Consider the following 22,018-nt stretch of genomic DNA (forward strand, 5'->3'; position numbering starts at 1 on the left):
TCGTATCTCATCATCAGCCTCCCAGTTTTTGAAGTATGCTTCTCGCTGCATCGATGATAATCACTGCGACAAAAGTTGAATCAGCTTACAAAAAAATTTTCAAACAATGTATCAGCGCAGCGACCTGTGTGGACCAAATGTGACCAGTGCCGCGGGAATTTTTTTATGACCTGGGGTAGGAATCAACAAATTGTTTGTTGTGAATACCGGCTCTGGGCCCGTATTGACAAAAAATATACACTATAACGACTCGTAACAGCCGGTGCCAGCCAACCGTGATGGCGGACAAATTATCAGCGAAAACGGCCGGCCACTGGCATATAGCACTTGCGAACTAAAAGCTTTGGGAATTCGACGTCAGCTGCCGAATTCACTAAGCTTTTCGTTCGTAAGTGCTGTTCATCTGCTCTTACGAGAAATTTTAGCGTGATGGCTTTTCGTGAATACAGGTCCTAAACTCTAATCTATTAACACAAATCACGTGCACTCACGCAGCCTGATGCGGTGGTGATTATCGTCACGAATTGGACAACTCAGTTACTATAAGGCTACTTATTGCGCACTTCTGCCCCTCAACTTTCATGTGCGGAGAAACTAGATATTTGTTTAGCGCCTTACCCACACGTGCTTGGGAACGTGTCTTTCACAGGCGACTCCAAGAGTCAGCGTTAGTATAACAACGTGCCCTGTTCCTGTCTTGGAGCTGCTGTCTAAATTTCGAAACATCAACAACGTCTCTCCCGCACTGGCGTTGTCTGGCGCTGCATAGAACACATCACCGTCTTGGCGGGAAATCTTATTAGGGCTCCGTTCATGCCGCTAAATAATGTATACATCATCGGCACAGAACTTAGCTCACCAAAACTTTATGCCCAATGACTGTTAAAGGGGTCGTGGAACACTCCTGTCCGCCATTTCCTGTGTTTCAGTCGGTAAACTTCGCCGATTCGCCTGTGCCAGGATGCCTTAAGGCGCGTCACGGGAGAAGAATGCCACCATTAACCTGCCTACTTGTACGAAAGGACAGAGTGTGTTCACAAGTACGGGGTCGCCAAATTGAAAATCAAGCATTAGGGTAGTCGCGTTACTGAACGGTAGTTTTCCGTGTGCTCTTCCTTGCTCCAAAAAGTCAACTTCTTAACATGAAGCACCGCGAAAGCCTCTGAAGGGGCCGAGAAGGTGCAAAAAGTGCGAACTTTTTCGTCGTTCAAAGGCTGTTTCGAGATGGAGCTCACTATAAAATATTCTGTCCGCTGCGCGCTTTCTAGGACTTTTGACACGAACTAGCAAGTACGAGTACGTGGACCCTGAACAGAAAAAGATTTGTGACGCCATTGCCACCGCCAGCATCGTGTCCAACTGTGCCGGGGTCGACAGCTCAAAAAGGCTAGTCTTGGAGTGTGCTGATTTCAAGAAGTTTTTGGCGACTCACCAGAAGGAAGAAATGACTGAGGAAGAGGTTATCAGGCTTATTCAGGTAATCCAAACTTCACTGCAATCTTCAGCAATTACATTATCACTCGATGCTCCGTGAACACAGTGAAATGTTGACATAACTCGTTACGGTGGGCATGTTTTAATGATATTATCTGCCACCTTTCTTTGGAATAATGGTCATTGATTTATAATTGTCTCTTTCTTCATTACTATAGCGACATGAGCCTGATAACGTCCTCAGAGAAAAGAACCTTCTGTCTTTCGAAGGCTTTGCAAGATACCTCTTGGACAAGGACAACTACGCTTTCGTGCCGGAGATAATTCCGCCCGGTGCGAATACGGTGAGGCTGTTCTTCATTCTTATGTTCGATGTGATGCCGACATGGCGTTGGCGCGGTACCTCGTTGAACTCTGTAAAACTGCTTTGTGATTATTCGAGAATTTGGTTAACTACCTCGAATCGAACTTCACGCTAGCGCAGCATAAACTTTGTGAATCCTGTTCATGTGAGGTCTAAGCTACACATGTGTCATTCACAAATAAACTGCATTGCATTTTAGATCATTCATCCTAGGCTGATTGCATTTCTTTTTATTATGTTAGTAATTTTTTCGACAAAATGTGTCATAACTTACTTCTATAAGATGAACCTGCTGAATATAGACACAAATTACCTAAAGTGGTGTAAATGTTCTTTCACTATTCGAGTACAATATGTAACAGCTAACGGTCATAACTAGTCGCCTACTGTGGTAAACTCGGATGTACCACTGGAGTCAGCTCCTATTTCATTTACTAATTTATGTTAACTATACCCTCCGCTCTTTCATTCGACATTTCATCTTTTTGTTGACGATAGTGTCATCTTTCGTGAAAGGACTAATGATGACGACACTATTTACGTTAGTACCGTATTTGCTCACAGGATGGTCACACTTTTTGTCGCGGAACATTGATGTGAAGTAAGGGGTGCAATAACTTCATGGGGAAATCTTTCCGAGAGAAGGTTCTTGGGGTTAAATACAAAAATGCAGTGGCGGTAAATCGCGGTTCTCACGCCAGTCGCTGTAAGCTCAAATAAAATGCTACTTCCAAACAGCGCTTACTTTTGCAATAAAAGCACAGGTTCTTCACAAGCCGGAACTGCAAAGACCCTTTATTTCCCGACACTAACTGAACCTAATTCGATTCAGGTCAAGGGTGCGATGAATACTTGAAGAAAAAGAAAAATCTAATTTTCGATGGACAAAGTGGGGTGTGTGAGTGTGATGAAACGTAAAGGAATGTAAAGGCATGCTACATCTCCGGGATATAACAGCCCGTCAGCATACGACTTCAACAATGTACCTCTGGAATGCGTCAACACGTACAAGTGCTCGTGCATTCATATTAGGTATAACCTATCTTGGGCACTTCACAGTGATTTCATAGGTAATTCCACTCGTATTTCGGGCTATATACGCCGTAACGTTTCCGACGCGCCGTCGTGGTTAAAATTGTTTTATTGCGATAGCAATTATATGGACACTTCAAGCGGATTTCTGCCGTCGCCGTCCCTGCGCGCCGTATGCTATATGTGCGAGTGAAAAAGCGCGTCCCTCGCGCGCTTTCACTCGCACGGCGGAGAGCAAACGCGACCGTCGCGCAAAAGGCCGGGGGGGATGGGAGGGAGGGGGGGCGACGTTGTGCTGTGGTACCAATGGCGCAAGGGTAACTGGCTACTCGTCTCGCACGCGCAAGGAGGAAAGCGGGAAGGCAGCGCGGGAGGGAGGGGGGCTGGCTTCTACTCTGCCCGCAACTGCGTACTTGTACTTCGCCCGGCTGCGGCGGTCGCCCGCACCGTGTCTTGAAAGCGATCTGCAGAAGGCTCATAGCTGTGTATGCGCTGTGCGTTCGCCACTCAGTTTCCGTTGAAGCGATAGACCGCACGAATATTCGCTCGCTGCTGCCGCTGCGCTTGCTCACGCCAGCGTTTGATAGCGGTTGTCTGCGGTCGTCGAGTAGAATCTATTCATGTTTGCTTGTGCGCGCTGACACCATGCTTGTTAATTCAGTTAGTACGCGAATGTGTCCAAGTTTATACAGCCGATAAACCTACTATCCTTACTCCGTATAGCTCTCTACCAATTTGCTATCGCAATTGATGCTTCGCCTTTCGGGCGAAACTGCGATTTTTTTTTTTGGAAAGCCATGGTATGCTCTAAGCTTGAGTATGCGACAGCAGTATGAAGTTACTGCTATGCGAACTTAATTACATCAGTCATCTTGTGCAGAGAAAGTTCGCTAGCTTCATCCTTTCCAGTTACTTCTGAACCACCGGTATAACCCCAATAAAAACCAGCCTTGCCCTTCCTTTTGTTTTATCACCTCGTAAAATATACCATTTGCGTTTTTTTTACTAATTCTGCCACCGCCCTACGCTTTGTAACGAATTAATTCTTAGATCGCAATTTCGTCCTATTGCGCTGACTACCGTCATAAATTTGGTGCCGAATTTCGTTATACCCAGTGGTTTTATGATTCCTATTTTTTTTTCCTCGTACATCCTTAAATTGTAACTACCTTCCCGAAAGCATCATAACGAATAAAGAATTAGCGTAGCTTGCACTGCAGGCGCAATGCTAAAGATACAGCGGAGCTGATGGGCACCTAGCTAGTCCTTGCTTTTCGGCTAGGCTAAGCACTACCAAGTCATCCCCAGCATTTTCCGGAACTTATTGATTACTGATCTATTATTGATTAGCTATTTATTGGCTATCGTTGACTGACTAAGCTTAAGTAGTCCCAGCCATGCTTAGCTAGACTTAGACAGGCTCAGCTTCTGGAGTTCACCGGGGTATGTACCATTGCGCTTGGACCCTTTCTGCACTACCGCCAGGATCGGCCCACATTTTTTGTCCGCGACTGACGGACTAACGGTCGGCTTAAACAGCTTCGCTGTTAAAAGTATAAACGCTTTCGTCAAACATTACTTCACGTTTGTATAACTAAACGAAATTTCATTTTATATGCCCTTACCGATTATGTATTGTATTTCGTCGTATTTGAAATCAATCACAGGTAACATTGTTTAGTTTGAAGCATTTTTTTTTTATGGGCGCTGCTAACCTGCGTTTTTTTTTTTTTTACTTCCTTTCTTAACATCTTTTTTGTTACCTCTCCTCTTTTAATGTCTGTTCAACATGAGGGTAACATAAACAAAGTAGTAAATGTCCTATTCTGCAGAACATGGACAAGCCTCTTTCTCACTACTACATCGCTTCGTCTCACAATACCTACTTGACCGGCCATCAGCTCAAAGGAGAGTCATCCGTGGAGCTGTACAGCGAGGTAAGCGCAGGCTGTGGCGATGTGGTTTTCGTGGTTTTTCTTTTTTTTTTTTTTTTTTTTTTTTTTTTTTGGGGGGGGGGGGGGGGTTGCACGCCTTCAAGATAAGCCCTGCAACGCTAGAAACAACGCTTTATGCGAAACTTCCGTTTCCGAGCCTTGTCCCGCGGTTTGCACATCGTAACCGCCCTTGACAATCCCTCCTGTGCGCATTCTCGCAAACGACTACACCGCCCTTTCATTGCTCCTTTGGTTGTTCTTGCAATATACTGTAAAAACCAGAAATTTACACGTCCCTAATTGTTCGCTAATCGGGGACATTGGAGATCTTCGCCATGACTAAACTTCGCGATTTCGTGCTTGTGACATACGGCTCACTTGGGTCTCAATAACTCCTTAACGTTTTCTTTTTTTTTAAGCTATTCTGGACTTTCTGCACAGACTGCACTTTCCAACAGCGCAGTCTGTTTACGCTTCTGCATGGCACTTCAGTCATATGTGTCCATCATGCATCTCTTCTTGTTCGGGGGATACATCAAACTAGTTGCGCAAAATTGATTGGCATGCCTTCGCGCACAATCTTGTTTCTGGCATTACGAAACTGCTTGCTCAGCCAAGTAAATCGAATGCGCCACGTTTTAGAGGTTACAGCCCGTAGAAATAGTTGGCAAAACACTTTTTTTTTAAGTTTTCAACGTAGTGTTCATATTGCTTCCCTGAAAATTTCGCGTGCCTTTACATTTAGCGATATGTTCCAATCGCGAAATTCACGTAAATGAAGGGCGCGCGAAAATAAGGTTTTTTGCAGTAATTTTATATAGACTACCTTTTCCAGCGAAAACGCAACTTGGTGTTTGACTTTATGTCCCGTATGCAGAAAAAAAGGGCATGTTATTCCGGGGAACATGGAGAACACGTGTTCCTGATCGAGGCTTGCTTAGTGTGCACGACATTCTCGACCACGCTGGTCTGTTCCTTGGGAGTCACTTACTGTCATCTTGCTCTTCTACAGGTACTACTAAGAGGTTGCCGATGCGTAGAGCTCGACTGTTGGGACGGTGACGACGGAATACCTGTCATCTATCATGGCCACACTCTTACTTCGAAAATTCCATTCAAGGTGTGCATTGCCTTGGCGTTCCTTTTGCTAGTTCGTGTGTAACTTCCGCTATAACACTAGAAATTCCACGCAGAAGAATTATCACGCCATGTTTCCTTGAATTGTGCCATTCTTTTTTTTGGGGGGGACATGATGCTTTGTTGCCTTGTTTAGTTACTTCTCTTATTTAATCGCTACGACGTAAAGCACAATGTCATCTTATTACAGAGCGTGGTGGAAGCAATTCACAAGAGCTCGTTCGCCACGTCACCTTTCCCTATCATTTTGTCCATCGAGAATCACTGCTCCCTACCGCAGCAAGCGAAAATGGCCCAGATTTTTACGGTGAGTCACAGTTCTCGTTTCCGAGTTGCATATCTCGTGCCTTCTATGTGGTTTCTTCTGAGTGCGCATTATATATATATATATATATATATATATATATATATATTACATTTAACTCGGCTGTTGAAGAAACAGACGCTTATCAGTTTTATTTTTGAAATTACTTTGTGCTGGGTTCCGCGACACGTTGCCTGCAATTAGTGTATGGGTAGCATGCAAGCGACATAATCAGGATTTGCAGTGAAAGAAGAAAAGACAGTTTTCATTCCACCGTACATTTTGAGCGTGAGCATGCGTCTTGCGTGCACGCAAGTTTCATGCACCCAGTCTAGAGCCGACCGCTTATCATTTAGACAAAAGGCACGTTCCAGCGGGTAAGTCAAAATAAAGATAGGTGCAGAGACAAAGGGAGGACGGAAAAGGTAGAGCTTCCTTTTCTGGTCGTCCTTTTTTGTCTCAGCACCTCATTTCATTTTGCTTACGCGCTGGAACGTGCCGTTGTTTAAATTCCAACTAGCCCAACTATCTGCTTTAAATGCTTATCGTTTAGTTAACCCATAATTTTATCAAAGTCGCGAGTTACTTCTTGGTTATCAGTTAATTATCTAAGTCTTGCGAAAGAGCTTTTGAGCGTGCAGCTTTGTAATGTGGCATACTTCCTACAATTATGTTTCACTTTTGTTTGGCTGTGCTTCATGTATCTTAACGTCGTAAACCGTAGCCTCATAATACTATTCTGCAGGTTTAAAGAGCGCCCCAAACTCTTTTATGAACTGTGCACTGGGGGCCTAGCCCGAACTACACTTCTCCTCCTGTCCACCTTCCCCTCAATCCCCTTTCGGCCTTCCCCAGTGCAGGGTAGCCTACCGCGCTCAGCTTGGTTAACCTCCCTGCCTTTCGCTTATGACTTCTATCTGTCTCTCTCTCTCTCTTAAAAAGAAATGAAAAAGAAAGAAAGAGAAAGAAAAAAGATCATTTGTATTGAACAAACTATTATTTATTATCATGAACTAGTTGTAGTGTTTTATTTACGTTGCTGACGGCCGGTATGTCGCTGTGACTAGTACCTCGCATGCTTCCTCGCAGAACGTTTTCGGGGACAGGCTTCAAACACAGTTTCTCTTTTCTAACGACGTCTGCGACGAGGCCCGCCTGCCGTCACCGAACCAGCTGCGTTACAAGGTGCTAATAAAGAACAAGAAACTCAGGCCGCCACTGACGCCAGCGCTGACCCTCAGGTCCACCAAGGTACGGGCCACTTTGGCCTTTGCTTTTCTACCAGTTTCCTATTTTAAATCTTAATCCAGGGTCAATGACTGAAATTTGCTGCATGGAGCAGCTTCATTCTTCTTGTCCTGCATTTTCTTCTCGATTGTACGGCTGTTTATCACGGAAGATAAATGTGTAATGGCACCTTTATGACAGTTCACCTTGCATGCCTGTGTTTTCAATCTAAGCGCTGAAGAAACCAGGACCTGTATTGACAAAGCTTGTCTCACGTAAAAACGTTTCCTTGTTCGAAGGCGTTCACGCCCGCCACTCATGATTGCGATTGGCATGGTAACGAGACAATCACCACGACGACAGCCAGTCACTACTGTGCCTACATAAAAAACGTTTCGTGAGTGCGGATCGAAAAAGCAAAACTATCCTTGATATCCTAAGTAACGTGAAGGTCAACACTTGTGAAATTACGCGAAGAGGCTTACTTCGCGCCCCGAATTTACGGCGTTTTTCGTTAGCTTGTCTTTAACCTTTTTCTTAAATCGATAATATAGTTATTCGTTGAAGCTATGAAATAAATGAACTTTAAAGCGTTGTTTGTTCGCGAGAAATGTTTCTCGTATGTCCACGCGTTCGTTATTGCCTCGTTGTATTTCATTACTGGCGGGAGTCCGTCAAAGCGAACTGTTTGTGCGTACGAGGGCGGCTTTGTGAGTCCGCATATAAATTATAAGTTGTGCGGCCGCATATATATATATATATATATATATATATATATATATATATGTTATTCGAGCATGGTGGGTGAAAAGTATAGCAAAGTATTTCCTGCCTTCGTGTGCAGGGCGTTCCGCAAGCGAAGATTGCGCCCGGCCGGACGAACAGCATCATCTCCACAGCAAGCACAGGGTCTCTCAACGACGAGGATGAAGAGGATTATGAGGATTACGATGAAGAGGACGATAACCTAGAAGGTGAACTATCAGCGCGTCCAGCTGTAGCTTTATTGATCGTGTATCTGTTACAAATTTTTTGTGTGTGCGAGATATATATATAAACGGGGTTGGAAAGGCAAGGAGGTTAACCGAAATAGATTCTGGTTTGCTACCCTGCCCTGGAAAAAGGATAAAGAATAGCGGAGAGAAAAAGCAAAGGCGCGAAAAAAAACGTAGAGCAGGTTGGGAACATCCGTGAGAACTATAGTCTCTCTAATAGGCCACTCGAACGCAAACATTTCAAGAGTGCAAGATTTTTGTGTGATTGTGTGTGTTTTTTAACATTGGTGGAAAAGTGCCGGAAACAGTTGTAAAACACCCCTTTTGGGCACTGTTCGCAGTAGTTTTGAGTAGTAAGAAGAATGCTGAATGGTCGCTGGTGTAGCCTCAACATCTCTGCTCACAGGTTGACTGCGTCCTCATCACTCAGCACTTTACGTATAGTGTCCACGTCGACTGACGTGCGCGGCTACAGATGTTTCGCGATGCCACAGAATTATTTCATTACGTTGATCATTCGCCCTTCTTAGAGCGATATTGCACATCACCAGACAGGCAGGCAGGCAGGCAGGCAGTGAACTTTATTTTAAGTCCTGAGGAGCGACTCCGAGAACCCCTTACGGGGGAGGAGCCACCGCGGGCCGCTCCCACGTTGGGACGGGCAGGCCGTGCCTGACCGCCGCGTCGTGGGCCCTCTGGACAGCCCGTAGCTGAGCGGTGAGGTCGGAGCTATTGAGCGCCTCCACCAGACAGGAACATGAAAAATAAAGTTCGTGACTGTTTCAATGTTGGCTTGTTGGTATAATAGCAGCGCACGCATGAACACGGACACAAGAAGATTCAGAAGTAGTCATGTAAATTTTTGTGTCTTCTGTCCGACTTCCTGCTTGCGCTTTACTTTACTTTACAATGAAAAAAATACTTTACAATGAAAAAAAAATTTAGAACTCGTTCACACATTTATGGGTATCTTGGTAGACTTTCAGGCTGAGCAAGCACCGTCATATACCCCAAAGGATTTAGGACCGCTGCCTGAACGAGGACGGCACAATATTTTGAGTCAAACTCACAATGTTCTGAGTTCATCCGAGTGGTCCCACTTGTTTGCTAACGGCGATCTTTATCGCTCCGGCAACTGACTAAGGGTTCACGAAGCCGTTTACTGAACCAATGCTAAGTCGAGCGCCCACGACTTGCCTGACATTCTGAACATTTCTGAAATTTGAAACATTGTGTTTTTTCAAGATCGCTTTTATCTTGAAAAGTAAGAGGAACTCTGCACTGAAGTTGAGGAAATGGGGCAAAATGGTGGTCTTAAAACCGAAACAGAATACTAACTTGGGCTAGTTGGTACATGATGAAGTTAAATCGAGTAACAGCGCAAGATACAGGAGAGATAGTTGACCATTTCCTTCTGCATGTCCTGTCCCTTGCACTTTTATTCAATTTAACGTCATCCTATAAACCGCAAACTTGCCTACAAACACAATTACTAACAGAATCCTGTGGGCCGGTTGTTTGTCGCCAGGTAATGAAGGAACCGCCAGAAAGAACGCCAAGAGCGCTGAGTAATTTTTTTTTTGCATCATCACTAACCATCCGCTGGTTGGTATGATGGTTATTATTCTCTCTTCGTTACCCGTACAATGTGGTAATTCAGAATCGCGTAATTTAAAAACTTCAATTACATTCACGATTGCTAAATGACGTTTGTGAACATCTTATATCATCATACTCAGTGTCTTTCTGCCATTTCCTCGTGGAATCGAGAGTTGCATTCAGGCGCGCCACCACAACAGAGCATTGTCCACGTGAAAAACATTCATAAACACTCAGTGACTGGCCGTTTCTCTACCTTGCTGCAAACCTTCGACAGGAAATAGCTTTAATTATATACTAAATTGTTGTCAGACCGTATATGCGACAGAACCTCAAATGAAGTTTCGAGGTATTAGAAGTTCGCACTGCTCCAGAAATAATTTTCTCTTGGCGAATTCCGGAGACAGCATATGATTCCGGGACTTTACAGATTACACTTGTCCAGGACCTGTGTACAGCGTACCGCCTGTCTCAACCTGTAGCGTGTTCGACCTGGTATTCGAGTGCAATCATGCTGGTGTGCAGAGTCCTTGTCGAGCCAAGAGGGTTCGTGCAAGGAAGCGCACGCCATGCGGCATCCGGGTACGCTGAGCCCCGGCGTGCCGCACCCTCGCTCGCGCAACCCGGCCGACGCCGAGTACATGCAAAGCGATGACGACGGCTACAAGCAGCGAAAGTCCAGCTCCCAGATAGCGCCCGAGCTCTCCGACCTGGTCACCTACTGCCAGGCCATCAAGTTCAGAGGTGCGTCCCATGCCTTTTCTGGTCAGGGGTAACATATATGTCATTTGCTGTTCGCCGGCAATGCACGCTCGACGTATCAAATACGCGTCGCAAGCCCTCTACTAAGTTGGCATCTGGAAAACGTGCGTCTTAAAAGCGTTATCTCCTCTAAAAGCACGTTTCACTAACAGACTGGCGAGTCTTTCCTTCAAATAACTTCGTTCGTATCACAGTAATTAACATATCTGCGGCCGTTCTCGTCTAGCCAGTCCTGCAGGCCATCCTCGGCTGTAGGACTGTTCTAGCTTCCATACGGAAACTATAACTGCCCCACGGTTGGAGTTGTGGCTGATCTGTAAATAGTAAATTAGTTGTACATATGGCGTTTGACCTCCTTCTCTTAGTACAATGTGTGGCGACAGACCTCAGTGTGGCGTCCGATGGAGCCGAGCTTTCAGCCGAGTGATGCTTGTACCACATCCCTCTGTACAACCACCATTACCACCTGTCATTACCTGTCAAGTATAATATTGCACGCTATTTGCCAAATGGTTATTATTAATAATTACATTTCATATTCTTGACCATTTACCCGCATGCATTATTACCGCGCTATGCACCGAAGTTGCGCGACGGGTTTCGACGCCGAGCTCCCTACGCGCTACTCAGCAGTATCGCTGCGCCACGTATCGTGGAATTTTGCTACTAACGGCACCGCCCCGACATCCTGCGATCAAGGGCCCGGTCCAACTGAATGCAGTCGGTGAATGGTCGGTGAGACAGGAAGACAAGACATTGCACTCTAAAATAATTTACACCCTTTGGGGCGTATTTTCTCCCGCAACAATAATCGTCATCTGTCTTGTTTGCGTTTCCTTTCTTCGTCACGCATGCAGATACGCGCATGCCGTTCATTGCCTGGACGTATACCGCGTGTGCAGCGTTAAAGAACGGAAAGACACGCAACATAGATGACGATTATTGTTTTCGTACAAGATAAGCTCCAAATGGGACTAATTAACTTTTCGTATAGTGTATGCATCCTAAGAAAAGTTTACACCCTTTGGGGTTTATCTTCACAGAATTCTTGACAGAAAAGTAGGGAGCGCAGAGCTTTAAAGAAAGGAAGCGCAATCAAGACAGATGATTATCGTTCGAGGCTTATCTTGTCCCCCAACGATAATCGTCATCTGTCTTGCTTGCGTTTCCTTTCTTTAAAACTCTGCTCTCGCTATTTTCCTGTCAAGAATGCTATGTGAGGTTGATAACGAGCATGCCGTTCGTGAGAGTCCAGGGCGTGCACCGTTAAAGATGGGAAGGGCACGCAAGATACATGATTATTGTTTGTGGACAAGATAAGCCCCAAAGGGTATAAACTTTTTTTTTAGACTGTTGAGGAAAGTGACCCCACGTGTGAATCTCGCGTGTAGTCACTGTCAGTCGTTGCCCTCCCTCGGGTGATTTGCCTGTGCTTGGATGGACCGGCGCCCAATGAACTAGATGCATACTGTCAGTCAAAAGTCGAGCGCCGACCAAAATCATATACCGGTCGCGTCGCCTACGTGCCTTCTGAATCGTCTGCCTGAGTGGTGTGTTTAAGATTGCCTTACAAATATATCTATGGCCACAGTTTGTGACAGCCAACTGATGTGCGTCGTGCTCATGATATGTCTTGCAATCATCGCGCGGCGTATTCTGCGAATCGCCGCGTGATGCTGTGGTTGCAGCGTTTTGCACACCGCAACTGCTTTATCACTACGACTGCCATCTGAGCATGCGCGTCATGCTTAGTTAGCACAAAGTAAGATAGGGATTTGATTGCATGGGGAAGTTAACGTAGGATATTTGTGACCCTGAAATTTGCGTTAAGGTTCTTGTGTAGCGTTCATCAGCAGACCATGGCCGCGATTTTGTGGCGATGCCTTATGACTTATTTTAGAATAGTCTTATCATCCACCGCTCACGGCCGGCTGATCCCTTTGTTAGCGCGAGCGGACCGTCGCTCTGACCACTGACAAAGCGCGATAAGCGCGAAAAGGCATTATTACTTTAAAGTCATCGCTACAAAATACCGGCCCATTACGTCATTGAACGTTGAATGAAAAGTTTGAGCAGAAGAGCATATGCTATGTCTTTTGATTGTTTTTACGAGAAATATTAAGTGCAAGGATTGTCGCTGTGAACGAAATGCTTTGAAGTTGGTGCTTGTAATTTATGGTCACATAAGTGTGAAGTCAAGCTGGTCAATGCTCAAAGCATTTAAACTTAGAATCTTGAGAGGAGTTTCTGTTTCGGAACTTTCGTCCCCATCTGCCACAGAAAGTTATTGGCGTTCCACGTAGTTTTCACCCGCAGTGTGCGAGGAAGGCTTTATGGGAAAATGAGAAAAACGCTAAAGAATTTGTCCGCTAGTTTGGGGAGAGATATCAAGAAAGTGCTGCTGGTCTCAGGTATCGGACCAAGTTAACATGCCTTGAGTGCAGGCCGGTTTCAATACTGCAATCGAAACATGCAACCGAAAGCCGTCAGTTGAAAAGTTGTTAGTTATTAGTTAATCAGGATTATCGCATATTGCCACTAATAATGCCGAAATAAGGGCATTTTTATGCCCACTGCATTTTCTTCAAGAGAATTGACTGTTTCTTGAGACAAGAGCTATAATATCACCCGTCTGGATGCCGTTGCAATGCACTGTAGTAAATTGCAGAGCAGCATGCTTCAGTACAATTCTAGCTGAGGCTGCATGAACGTTCTCCCCGACTCTACCGTCTCCTAACCCAAAATTAACTTTCGGGAGCGAGCCTGCCATACCAGCTGCTAACAGCTGCTTACAGTGCTTTCTATAGTCACCTCACCATCTACAGCCATGCCGAATTCACAAAGCTTCTCTTTCGTAAGTGATGTTTGCTATGGGGCGGCTGTCTTCCCTAATAATATGTCCAGCATCAGGACTGGCTGGGTTTTTTTTTTCTTTTTTTTTTAACAGCAGAGCCTTTTATGGCCGAGCGTAATCTGTCTGTCGTCAACAGAAAATGTGGGCCGATCCTGGCTGTTGTGGAGAAAGGGTCCAAGAGCAATGGCACATACCCCTGTCAACTAGCGAAGCTGAGCCTTGCGAAGTCTAGCTAAGCACGGTTGGGAATGCTTAAGCTTAGTCAGTCATCGATAGCCAATCGATAGCCGATCAATAGCTAATCGATAATCAATCAATAATCAATAAATTCCGGAAAATGTTGGGGATGACTTGATAGCACTTAGCCTAGCCCAAATACGTGGCCAATACCTTGTGATAGCCAATCGATAGCCACTCAATAGCTAATCGATAATCGATCAAAACTAAATAAATTCCGGAAAATTCTGGGGATGACTTGGTAGTGCTTAGCCTATCCCAAAAGTCAGGACTAGCTTGGTGCCCATCAGCTCCGCTGTGTCTTTAGCATTGTGCCTCCAGTGCAAGCTACGCTAATTTTTCTCTTTTTTTTGCGAATAACTTTAGCGTAAGATCTCTTTGTGAATACGGGCCTAGTTGACCTAGCTTTATGTGTCATGGCGTGGCGACAGAGACAAGGAAAAAGTGATCGCGTGCAGCAAACGTCTTCATTTAATGTTAGCAATTGCTATCCATTGAACTACACATGTATATAGTGTGCCCGTGAAGGTGTATGAGCATTTTATACCCACTAACTTTGCGACATTTGGGGTACTCTCTGCCCAAGTTTAGCCGACGGCAAAGAGCATAATTCACGAAGATTTTCGTTCGTAAGTGCTGTTTGAAATTCGCCGGTCACCTTCTCTAATATAATATGTGCGCTATTGCTATTGGCTGGTAGTTCTTCCGAACCACTCGAGTCGTAATAACCGTTTCGGGAAAGCAAGCGAAGATCTTTTTATCGAAGAACGTTTTCGAATTTACGTAACTAAATAAATAAAAAAACATCGTATAGAGTATAAATGTTCTATAAACACCGATTTGGAAGGCAGCAAGACATTAACCCGGAGTCAAGTCTAAAGCCCTCAATACCTTCCAACAGAGATGGGTGTTTTTCTTTTGTCGTTGTCCCCGCGGTGGTAGTTGCACACTATTAAAAGTCCTTCATCTCAAGTTAGGGCTTTTGCCAAGCAGTCAGGCACTGCTCTGAGCCACGGGCGTCTCTGGCGGCGCAGGTTTCGTCAACTGCCCGTCACCGACCAACTCCGTCAAAGTGAAGAAAGTGAGCAGCAAAAAGAACGTGCTTGCTTCGGCCGGATCGCCGCTGGGCGCCACCACGCCTCTGCAGACATCAGGTGGGGCCTCTCGCTTTTAGTCGGCACGGGCCGCCCTGCAGGTGGCTCTTCTTGACGTGTTGACGTATGCGGGCAGGACGCCACGTTGGTTCGGTTCATTGCACGCGCTGGCATATCGCAAGGACGGAAAGGAGATGAACGACGGACAAAGTGATTGAGTCGCAGCCTGGCGCTTGTCATTTGTGTGTTGGCGCTTACTTCTTGGCGCCGCCTTTACCACGTATTTCCCAACGAGTGATCTTCGCTAGAACCGGCGTCCCGCAGTGCAGCTTCAAAACGATGGCACGTGAGGTGAACAGCTAGGGTGATACGCGCGGAGGGAAATTTCTTTTTTTGCGTAATGCGCCAGACACAAGAGGGATGCAATAGGCTCCGGCAGCCTGCGATCGCAGTACTTGAAGGACTCGAATGGCCCGCAGCACAGCACCGCCCTTTTCATCTAAGACGAACTCGTAGGCTCGTTTTCCACTAGCAGTGGGCAACGTGCACTGGCTAACGCCGAGTTCGTTTTCTGCGCTAGACCTCGAGAAGAAATATTTGTATACATACCGGAACACATATCCAATTTACATTTAAATGCACCAGCAGTTTACCAATCGCGGTTTGTACGGGTTAAGAAGCTGCGTGAAGACCCGGGGCCTAGTGGCAGAACGGCACTCCTGACAACCTTCAATTGCAATTCATCGGTATACCACGTTTAATCATTCGGAACACGTTAACGTCACCGCTATTAGTGCAGAGTCGTCGGTACTAAACGACGTAATTCTAATCACTCATAGTACGTGAACCGAAGCTGTCCTTGAAGTAATCTCTGCACTTTATCAACTGTTATGAAATTGGCTGCAACTGACTTGTACACTTCATTTAATTAATAGACCGCCTCACGCCTAGCGCAACCGTCTCCTACGGGCGCAGTGCAGTAAGGCTCAGCATGATACTGTTGCATTATAAGGGAAGCTTTGTATTTTTTGTTGTTATTTTTTCAGTTAGGTGCTTGTGGCAGCTATGCACAATTTGTGTTTGTTCTTGCGTGCTTCGTTAATAAACTCAGTTCTTTCCCCGCGGACAGAGCCCAAGCACGACACCCCGACGCCATCGACTGCCTCGGTGTCTACATCGGCTCCTTCGTCGACAAAACGCCACTGCTCCAATTCAGTGTGCTTCCAGGTGTCTTCCATGAACGAAAGTGCTGCCAAACGCCTCAGCAAGCGCCATCCGCTCGCCCTCATCACATATCCTTTGCAGGAATAGGCGCTAAAGCAGTGAAGAGCCGAGGGGCGTGGCGTACTGCGTCGATGTTTTCACTGCCGCTGCTGCTTTAATGCTTTTGGAGATAATTTGTATCTATTGTTCTAGGCGGTTGTCAAAAAATGGCAAACATTTGCAAAATGTAGGCAGGCAACTGCAGTGTCTGTACATCTTTGCGGCTTGGTTTCTTGCATAATGCTCACAGCTACGTGGAAGATAAGAGCACTTCGCCAAAGTAGCAACCTTAGCGATTTGCTTTCCGTGTCCACTGCCTCCTTTGAAGCCCATGCCAATACGCGGGTGACTGGTGTGCTAGTGAGCGAACCCTGCAGATTATTACTGCGGTTCCGCTAATGTGTAGATTGTGGCTGTCTCTGTATTATGTTATTGCTTAGTTCCCGACGTAATAAATATCATCTTACTAATGTTAATTTCGGGTTCTAACATGTCACTTGGGCACCTTGTACGTATATCCCCTTATATTCTTATCGTCTAAAACCTTTGAGCGAGCGATGCCCATTGCTGAGCAGGCCGTCGATAGCAACTTAGCCTACAGGGCTTTGCTCGCACTGCGCTTTGTATATCTAGGCCTCGGCTGTCGACCATGACAGTAACATTCAGCATGCGTCTTGTGCGTGGACTTAGCTGCATGTTTGGACCTGTATTTACAAATAAATATTTACGCTAGGACTGTTCGTAAGAGCTGCGTGATGCGCACCAATGCTGATTCTGGGTATGTTATTAGCGAAGGCGACTTGCTAATCGCGAAGAGCACTTAGAAGCAAAAGCTTTGTGAAATTCACAAAGCTTTTCATTCGTAAGTTCTCTTTTGTGACACTTTTGTGCGTCGAAGTTTAGCCTCATAGACACGATGGGACAGAAACTGGCAATCAACCTCGTGAAAAGCAGCGTGTTCTTGTTTTTCCTTTTTTTTTTTTCTGCGCCAAGTCCCATCTCTTAATTCGAATGTTTGTTGGCAGAAAACACCGCGGATGCGTTAAAGAAAAGTGCTCGGTTGGCAGACTTCTTGTATTAAAGAGTGGTTACGATAGCCGTTTATTATTAGTCACAGTAAACATCTGAAATAGCTGGTGCTGAATAGCTTAATTGGTACTCTATTTGAGCGAGAACGCATTTCGTGAGTCATGTGCACTGTTTTCATAGCTACATCATCCTTAACGCTCTTCTGCACGCATTGCGAGAACCAACTGATGCGTACATATCCTGCCGGAATGAGAATAGACTCGTCCAACTTCAACCCAGTGGCATTCTGGGCCTTTGGACTGCAGATGGTTGCGCTCAACTATCAGACTGAAGGTACTGTAAATTGCCGTGACTGTCACCAGGAACGCTGTACATGAAATAAGAAGCACGTTTACTGAGATCTGTGCACTTATGGCTCGCTCGACTGGTCGTTTCAGAGAACTCCGGTAGCGCCACATAGTTCGTGCAACAGAGAAACTAAGCAAAGCATAAGCGGAGCCCAATGGCTATAATAAAGCCTCACTGTCGCTATTAGAACCCGCTAAATCTCATAATAAAGTTTTAAACTGTTTGGCATGACTTTTTTGTACAGCACTGCCGGAGCGACCTTCTGGAACAACCTGTTGAACTGTGGTACTGTAAATGTGCCTCTTGGTAGCACTTGAAAGCCCCCACAGAGATATTTAATCCTGGCTTCGAAGTAAATATTCTACCTTAACACGTTACGCTACTTCCTAAAAAAAATTGGTTTTCTGCGGCTGCCCGTCGTGTTTTCGCGCCTGAACCACTGTAAAGGAGTATACATTTACTTTCTTCTATCATCAACAAATATGTGGGCTTCATGTGTACAGCGCAAGACTAAATTCAGCTCTGCTACGTCATTCTCCCAAATTTTTCAGTATTATAACTATCTAAAATGTGTCTTGCCCTCACGAAGTACCTTAATCTAACGCTTGCACGCCTGTGCTTCTGCTATCGATCCTTCTCGCAGACACCGGCCTACACATAAACACTGCCATGTTCGAGCAGAACGGCAGTTGCGGCTACGTTCTCAAGCCCAGCGCCATGTGGGACAAGAACAACATCATGCACGGCCAGTACAACCCGTGGGACAAGGAATTCGACGGCATCCATCCCCTCAACCTTCATATCACTGTAAGCGGGAGCTGGCGTCGCAACTCACGCGCCGCCTGTCGCGATCATCCGCGTACAAGCGCCGACCAAGCGCATGCATCTTGCGAAGCCCGCCGTACGTGACAGTACCCTCAGCATACTAAAACTTGCTTCGTAGACGGCTTCGAAAGGGGGGTGACAGTTTCCCTTAGTTTGCCAATACCATCTAAACAGCACTAATTTCAATTTCTTCACGGGAAATTGTCAAAAAATGTGCTTTTTGCACAAGTTTGCGAGTGTGCAGACGATTGCGCGTCTTACATCTTAGTTGCAGTACTCAAAGGCGCAAGGAAAGAAAAGGGGTTAAACAAAAGGAGGGTTAACTCGGCCTCGGGGGGGGGGGGGGGGGGGGGGGCGAAACCTCCCCGCCCCCGTCGGTGCGCCACTGCAGACAAACTATAGAACGTCCTAAAACAACGTATTCCACGTTCGCAAATTTGGTCGGAACGCCAAAAATGGTTTCTATCTTAAAGGTGTACAGCCATGGTTATGGCGGCAACGAGACGAACGTGGACAATATGCCAGCAATAACTGTGAAGATCCTGGTTTTGTACCAACTGCAAATGTACAACACTGTTTCGTAGGTGTTACTGATTCCTTTCACTTAATGCTAAGCCTATGTGGTTGAAAGGGGGCTCGAGTGCCCCCAAGTTGCTGGTTTTGTTGGCGTGCATGCATCGCGTCGGTGATACCACTGATGCCTTCAAGAGCCATCTGCGCAGCCTATGTCGCACCACTCTGTGTGCTTGTCTTATGCTCTAGTAGAGGGCACTGGAATTATGTTCCCTCGTTAAGGGTGCGTCGTTAACTTATACCGTCTGTACCAATATCGACTAGAGCGGCGCACGTTTTGGTACTGCTACAGGTGATCTCCGGCCAATACGTGTGTCAGAACACGTACGCCTGCAGCCCCCAGGTGGACGTCGAAGTGGTGGGCGTGCCGCTCGACTGCAATCGCCAGAAAACCAAGATCGTACAGCGCAACTCCCTCAACCCCATCTGGCAAGACAGCTTCTGCTTCCGGGTACGCCGCTTTTCCGGCTCCTCCTGCTTGTCCAGCGCGAGAAATTGCTTCTTCGACGCCGCTTAGTGTTCTGTATACGGCTGAATAGCGAATCGTAGCGCATGCAAGCTGTGCTCACGGCTCTATACTCGGGTTCATGTTACCCCCAGCTATGTTTTGGTCGCGCCGAGCAGTGCGCGCCTTGATAAGCCTAGTGTTTCCCTGCACCATTAAAATAACTACATGAAAATGAGCACGTAAGCCTTTCTTCCGTACCAATTGGCTTTAACAAGAATGTAAAACCTTCATCCGGTGAAATAGTGACGCCATTTATCTCTCACTCACAATTACAAGTCCGTAAATATATATCCCAAGTCCTCGACAGTAGTATTCACTGTTCAAAACAGATGCAACCTGCAGAACTCTGTCTCAAGCACAAGGAGCACAAAGTTACTCAAACGTCACCTGTCATACTATAGCAGCAGCCTTGTTGATTTCTTCTGTTTAGTTTTTTTTTTTTTTTTTTTTTTTGCATTGTTTGCAGCCGTCAGCATCAAATCCGCATTGGTCTTGCAGAATGAAATAGGTATCTGGCAGCCGCCACAAATTGCTCTGTTCAGCTAATAGTTGATTTCCGGTCGCTTCCGTTGGCTAAGAACAATCCCTCATCTTCAATAATACGACGTAAAAAGACAACATTTTTCTCTTTGGTTGCTCGAAAAGGCCTTGGCGTAACGGGTACGACGCACCGCTTGTGATCGCGGTGCACTTCATTCGATCCCAGTCACAACGCTTATTAACGTCGCCAAGAGTTTTCGTGACGCTCCGCATTTTCCGTTGGAGCTAGGCATTTTACAGATTGATGTCTAACCAGCAGTAACGCATGGATTACTTCTTGTATGACTACGCACAGCACTTCACCTTACCATTTCCTAAGCAAACGCATGGACATTTCTGCCCGAAGCGTTTGTTCTGCTGCTGACCGATTAGCAAGATCTTGACTATACACATCAGTACATCTTGTGCTGGAATCTTTCACACCTGACTTGTGCTATTTTCTTTGTATGTATTTTCCAGATCGCTTTCGCCGAATTGGCTTTTCTACGCTTCTCTGTTATCGACGTGATGACAAATCACATGCTCACTCAAAGAGTAATTCCCGTCAAGAGCCTGAAGCAAGGTCAGTTCACTTTGGAAACCACGTGATTGTGTTGGCGCGCTTCTAACGCGTTGCCGTAAACGAATTTAAATTGAGAATACTGGCGTAAATATATTTACACGGCGACAAAGTGAAACCTAATTCAAGCATATAGCAGAAGTAGATTACTTTAAACCTATTATTTAGTTTCTCTTTTCTAATGTATAATCGAATTCTCTCGGTCGCATTCCCGCAAGCGGTGTCGCCATAAATTAGTTGCTTTTTTCGTGTTTTCTGATACATACAGGGCAGGGCGCGAAGGCAGGTGCGCCAACTTAGTTTATTTATGTTTTCTTGTCCTTTGGTGGTCATCTTTCATTTAGACGATAACTATACGCATACAGTTCACTGCGGGAATGGTTGATGGATTGGGCAAAGTAGAATGGCACACAACAGCACTATTGCGTAGCGCGCGAAATGTAGGAAAAAGGACGGAGAATAGTAAATTACTAGCGTTCCTTACTCGTCTCTGTCCTTTTTCCTACATTTTCGTCATTTTTACTACCGCCGTTATGAACCACGACCAACTCGCCCAAGCTTCTGCCCTAATAGAATGGCAATCCAATGGTCACGATATAAAAACCAAGAATGGAAGTCGTACATTGGAAGTGGGGTTAAACCGAGTTATAGGTTCTAAAAAAAGACGGTCCGGCTTGTCCCTATCCTTCTTCGCCACTGTGGCCCTGTGGTCATTGACGAATTATTGTTGTATGCTTATACGCGGGGATCAAGGGTCGCGGAGCCCGCCGTGAAAAAAAAAAAGATTCGTTTGAGCAATCGGAACGGTGCGCGGCCCCCCTTTATGGAGCATCAAAAGTTGTTCTTCAAACTTTGCTTCTCGCTGTGTTCACGGCCGGGGCCCTTTCTGGGGTCCAAGGAGTTGACGCGCGATCGCTGGTTGCAGGTTACAGGCACGTGCGCTTGCGCAGCCCTCAGAACCAGCCGCTTCCTCTGTCGTCGCTCTTCGTGTACTCCGAGTTCGAGGAAGAAGGGCTGGAAGTGGTCCATCAGAATGGAGACCTGCTTGAAGGCGCCATCCCCAAGAAGGCCAAGGGAAAGACCAAGGAGATATCCACATCCGAAAGCATTCGTTGCGACGGCAAAGATGTGAGTGTTGCACGCTTAGGCGACCTTCGGGTGCGCGCGTCATATCCGAGATGACGAAGTGTTGTCACAGCGATTGCTGTGGCGTGCTTGGAAAAGGCACCATCTCTTCCCGGTGTGGTTTTAGGCACAAATGGGGATTTCATTAATGTCAGGAAATGCTTAGTGCGCTATGTACTCAAGAGTTACACGATCGACCGAGCCTGTCGCAAATTTATCGCGAAATCTTCTTGAAGTTAAATGTAGTTCCCCGAATCGCTACTTCCAACTATTAT

General features: G+C 45.9%; 1 protein-coding gene across 2 annotated transcripts in view; it reads left to right on the forward strand.

Annotated features, from left to right (window-relative positions):
• Window positions 1-22,018, forward strand: part of LOC119459349 (1-phosphatidylinositol 4,5-bisphosphate phosphodiesterase epsilon-1) — a 236,732-nt gene that overhangs the window by 181,782 nt on the left and 32,932 nt on the right. For both annotated transcript variants that reach the window (XM_049666212.1, XM_049666218.1), the window contains 15 exons: window positions 1,269-1,477; window positions 1,653-1,778; window positions 4,663-4,767; window positions 5,777-5,884; window positions 6,092-6,208; window positions 7,295-7,456; window positions 8,277-8,406; window positions 10,552-10,770; window positions 14,914-15,033; window positions 16,103-16,262; window positions 17,471-17,598; window positions 18,257-18,420; window positions 19,304-19,462; window positions 20,519-20,621; window positions 21,544-21,746. In XM_049666212.1, coding sequence (XP_049522169.1) covers window positions 1,269-1,477; window positions 1,653-1,778; window positions 4,663-4,767; window positions 5,777-5,884; window positions 6,092-6,208; window positions 7,295-7,456; window positions 8,277-8,406; window positions 10,552-10,770; window positions 14,914-15,033; window positions 16,103-16,262; window positions 17,471-17,598; window positions 18,257-18,420; window positions 19,304-19,462; window positions 20,519-20,621; window positions 21,544-21,746 — 2,213 coding nt within the window. The remainder of the gene's footprint in view (window positions 1-1,268; window positions 1,478-1,652; window positions 1,779-4,662; window positions 4,768-5,776; window positions 5,885-6,091; window positions 6,209-7,294; window positions 7,457-8,276; window positions 8,407-10,551; window positions 10,771-14,913; window positions 15,034-16,102; window positions 16,263-17,470; window positions 17,599-18,256; window positions 18,421-19,303; window positions 19,463-20,518; window positions 20,622-21,543; window positions 21,747-22,018) is intronic.

Source organism: Dermacentor silvarum, chromosome 1 (genome assembly GCF_013339745.2).
Source record: "Dermacentor silvarum isolate Dsil-2018 chromosome 1, BIME_Dsil_1.4, whole genome shotgun sequence".
NCBI classification, from domain to species: domain Eukaryota; kingdom Metazoa; phylum Arthropoda; class Arachnida; order Ixodida; family Ixodidae; genus Dermacentor; species Dermacentor silvarum.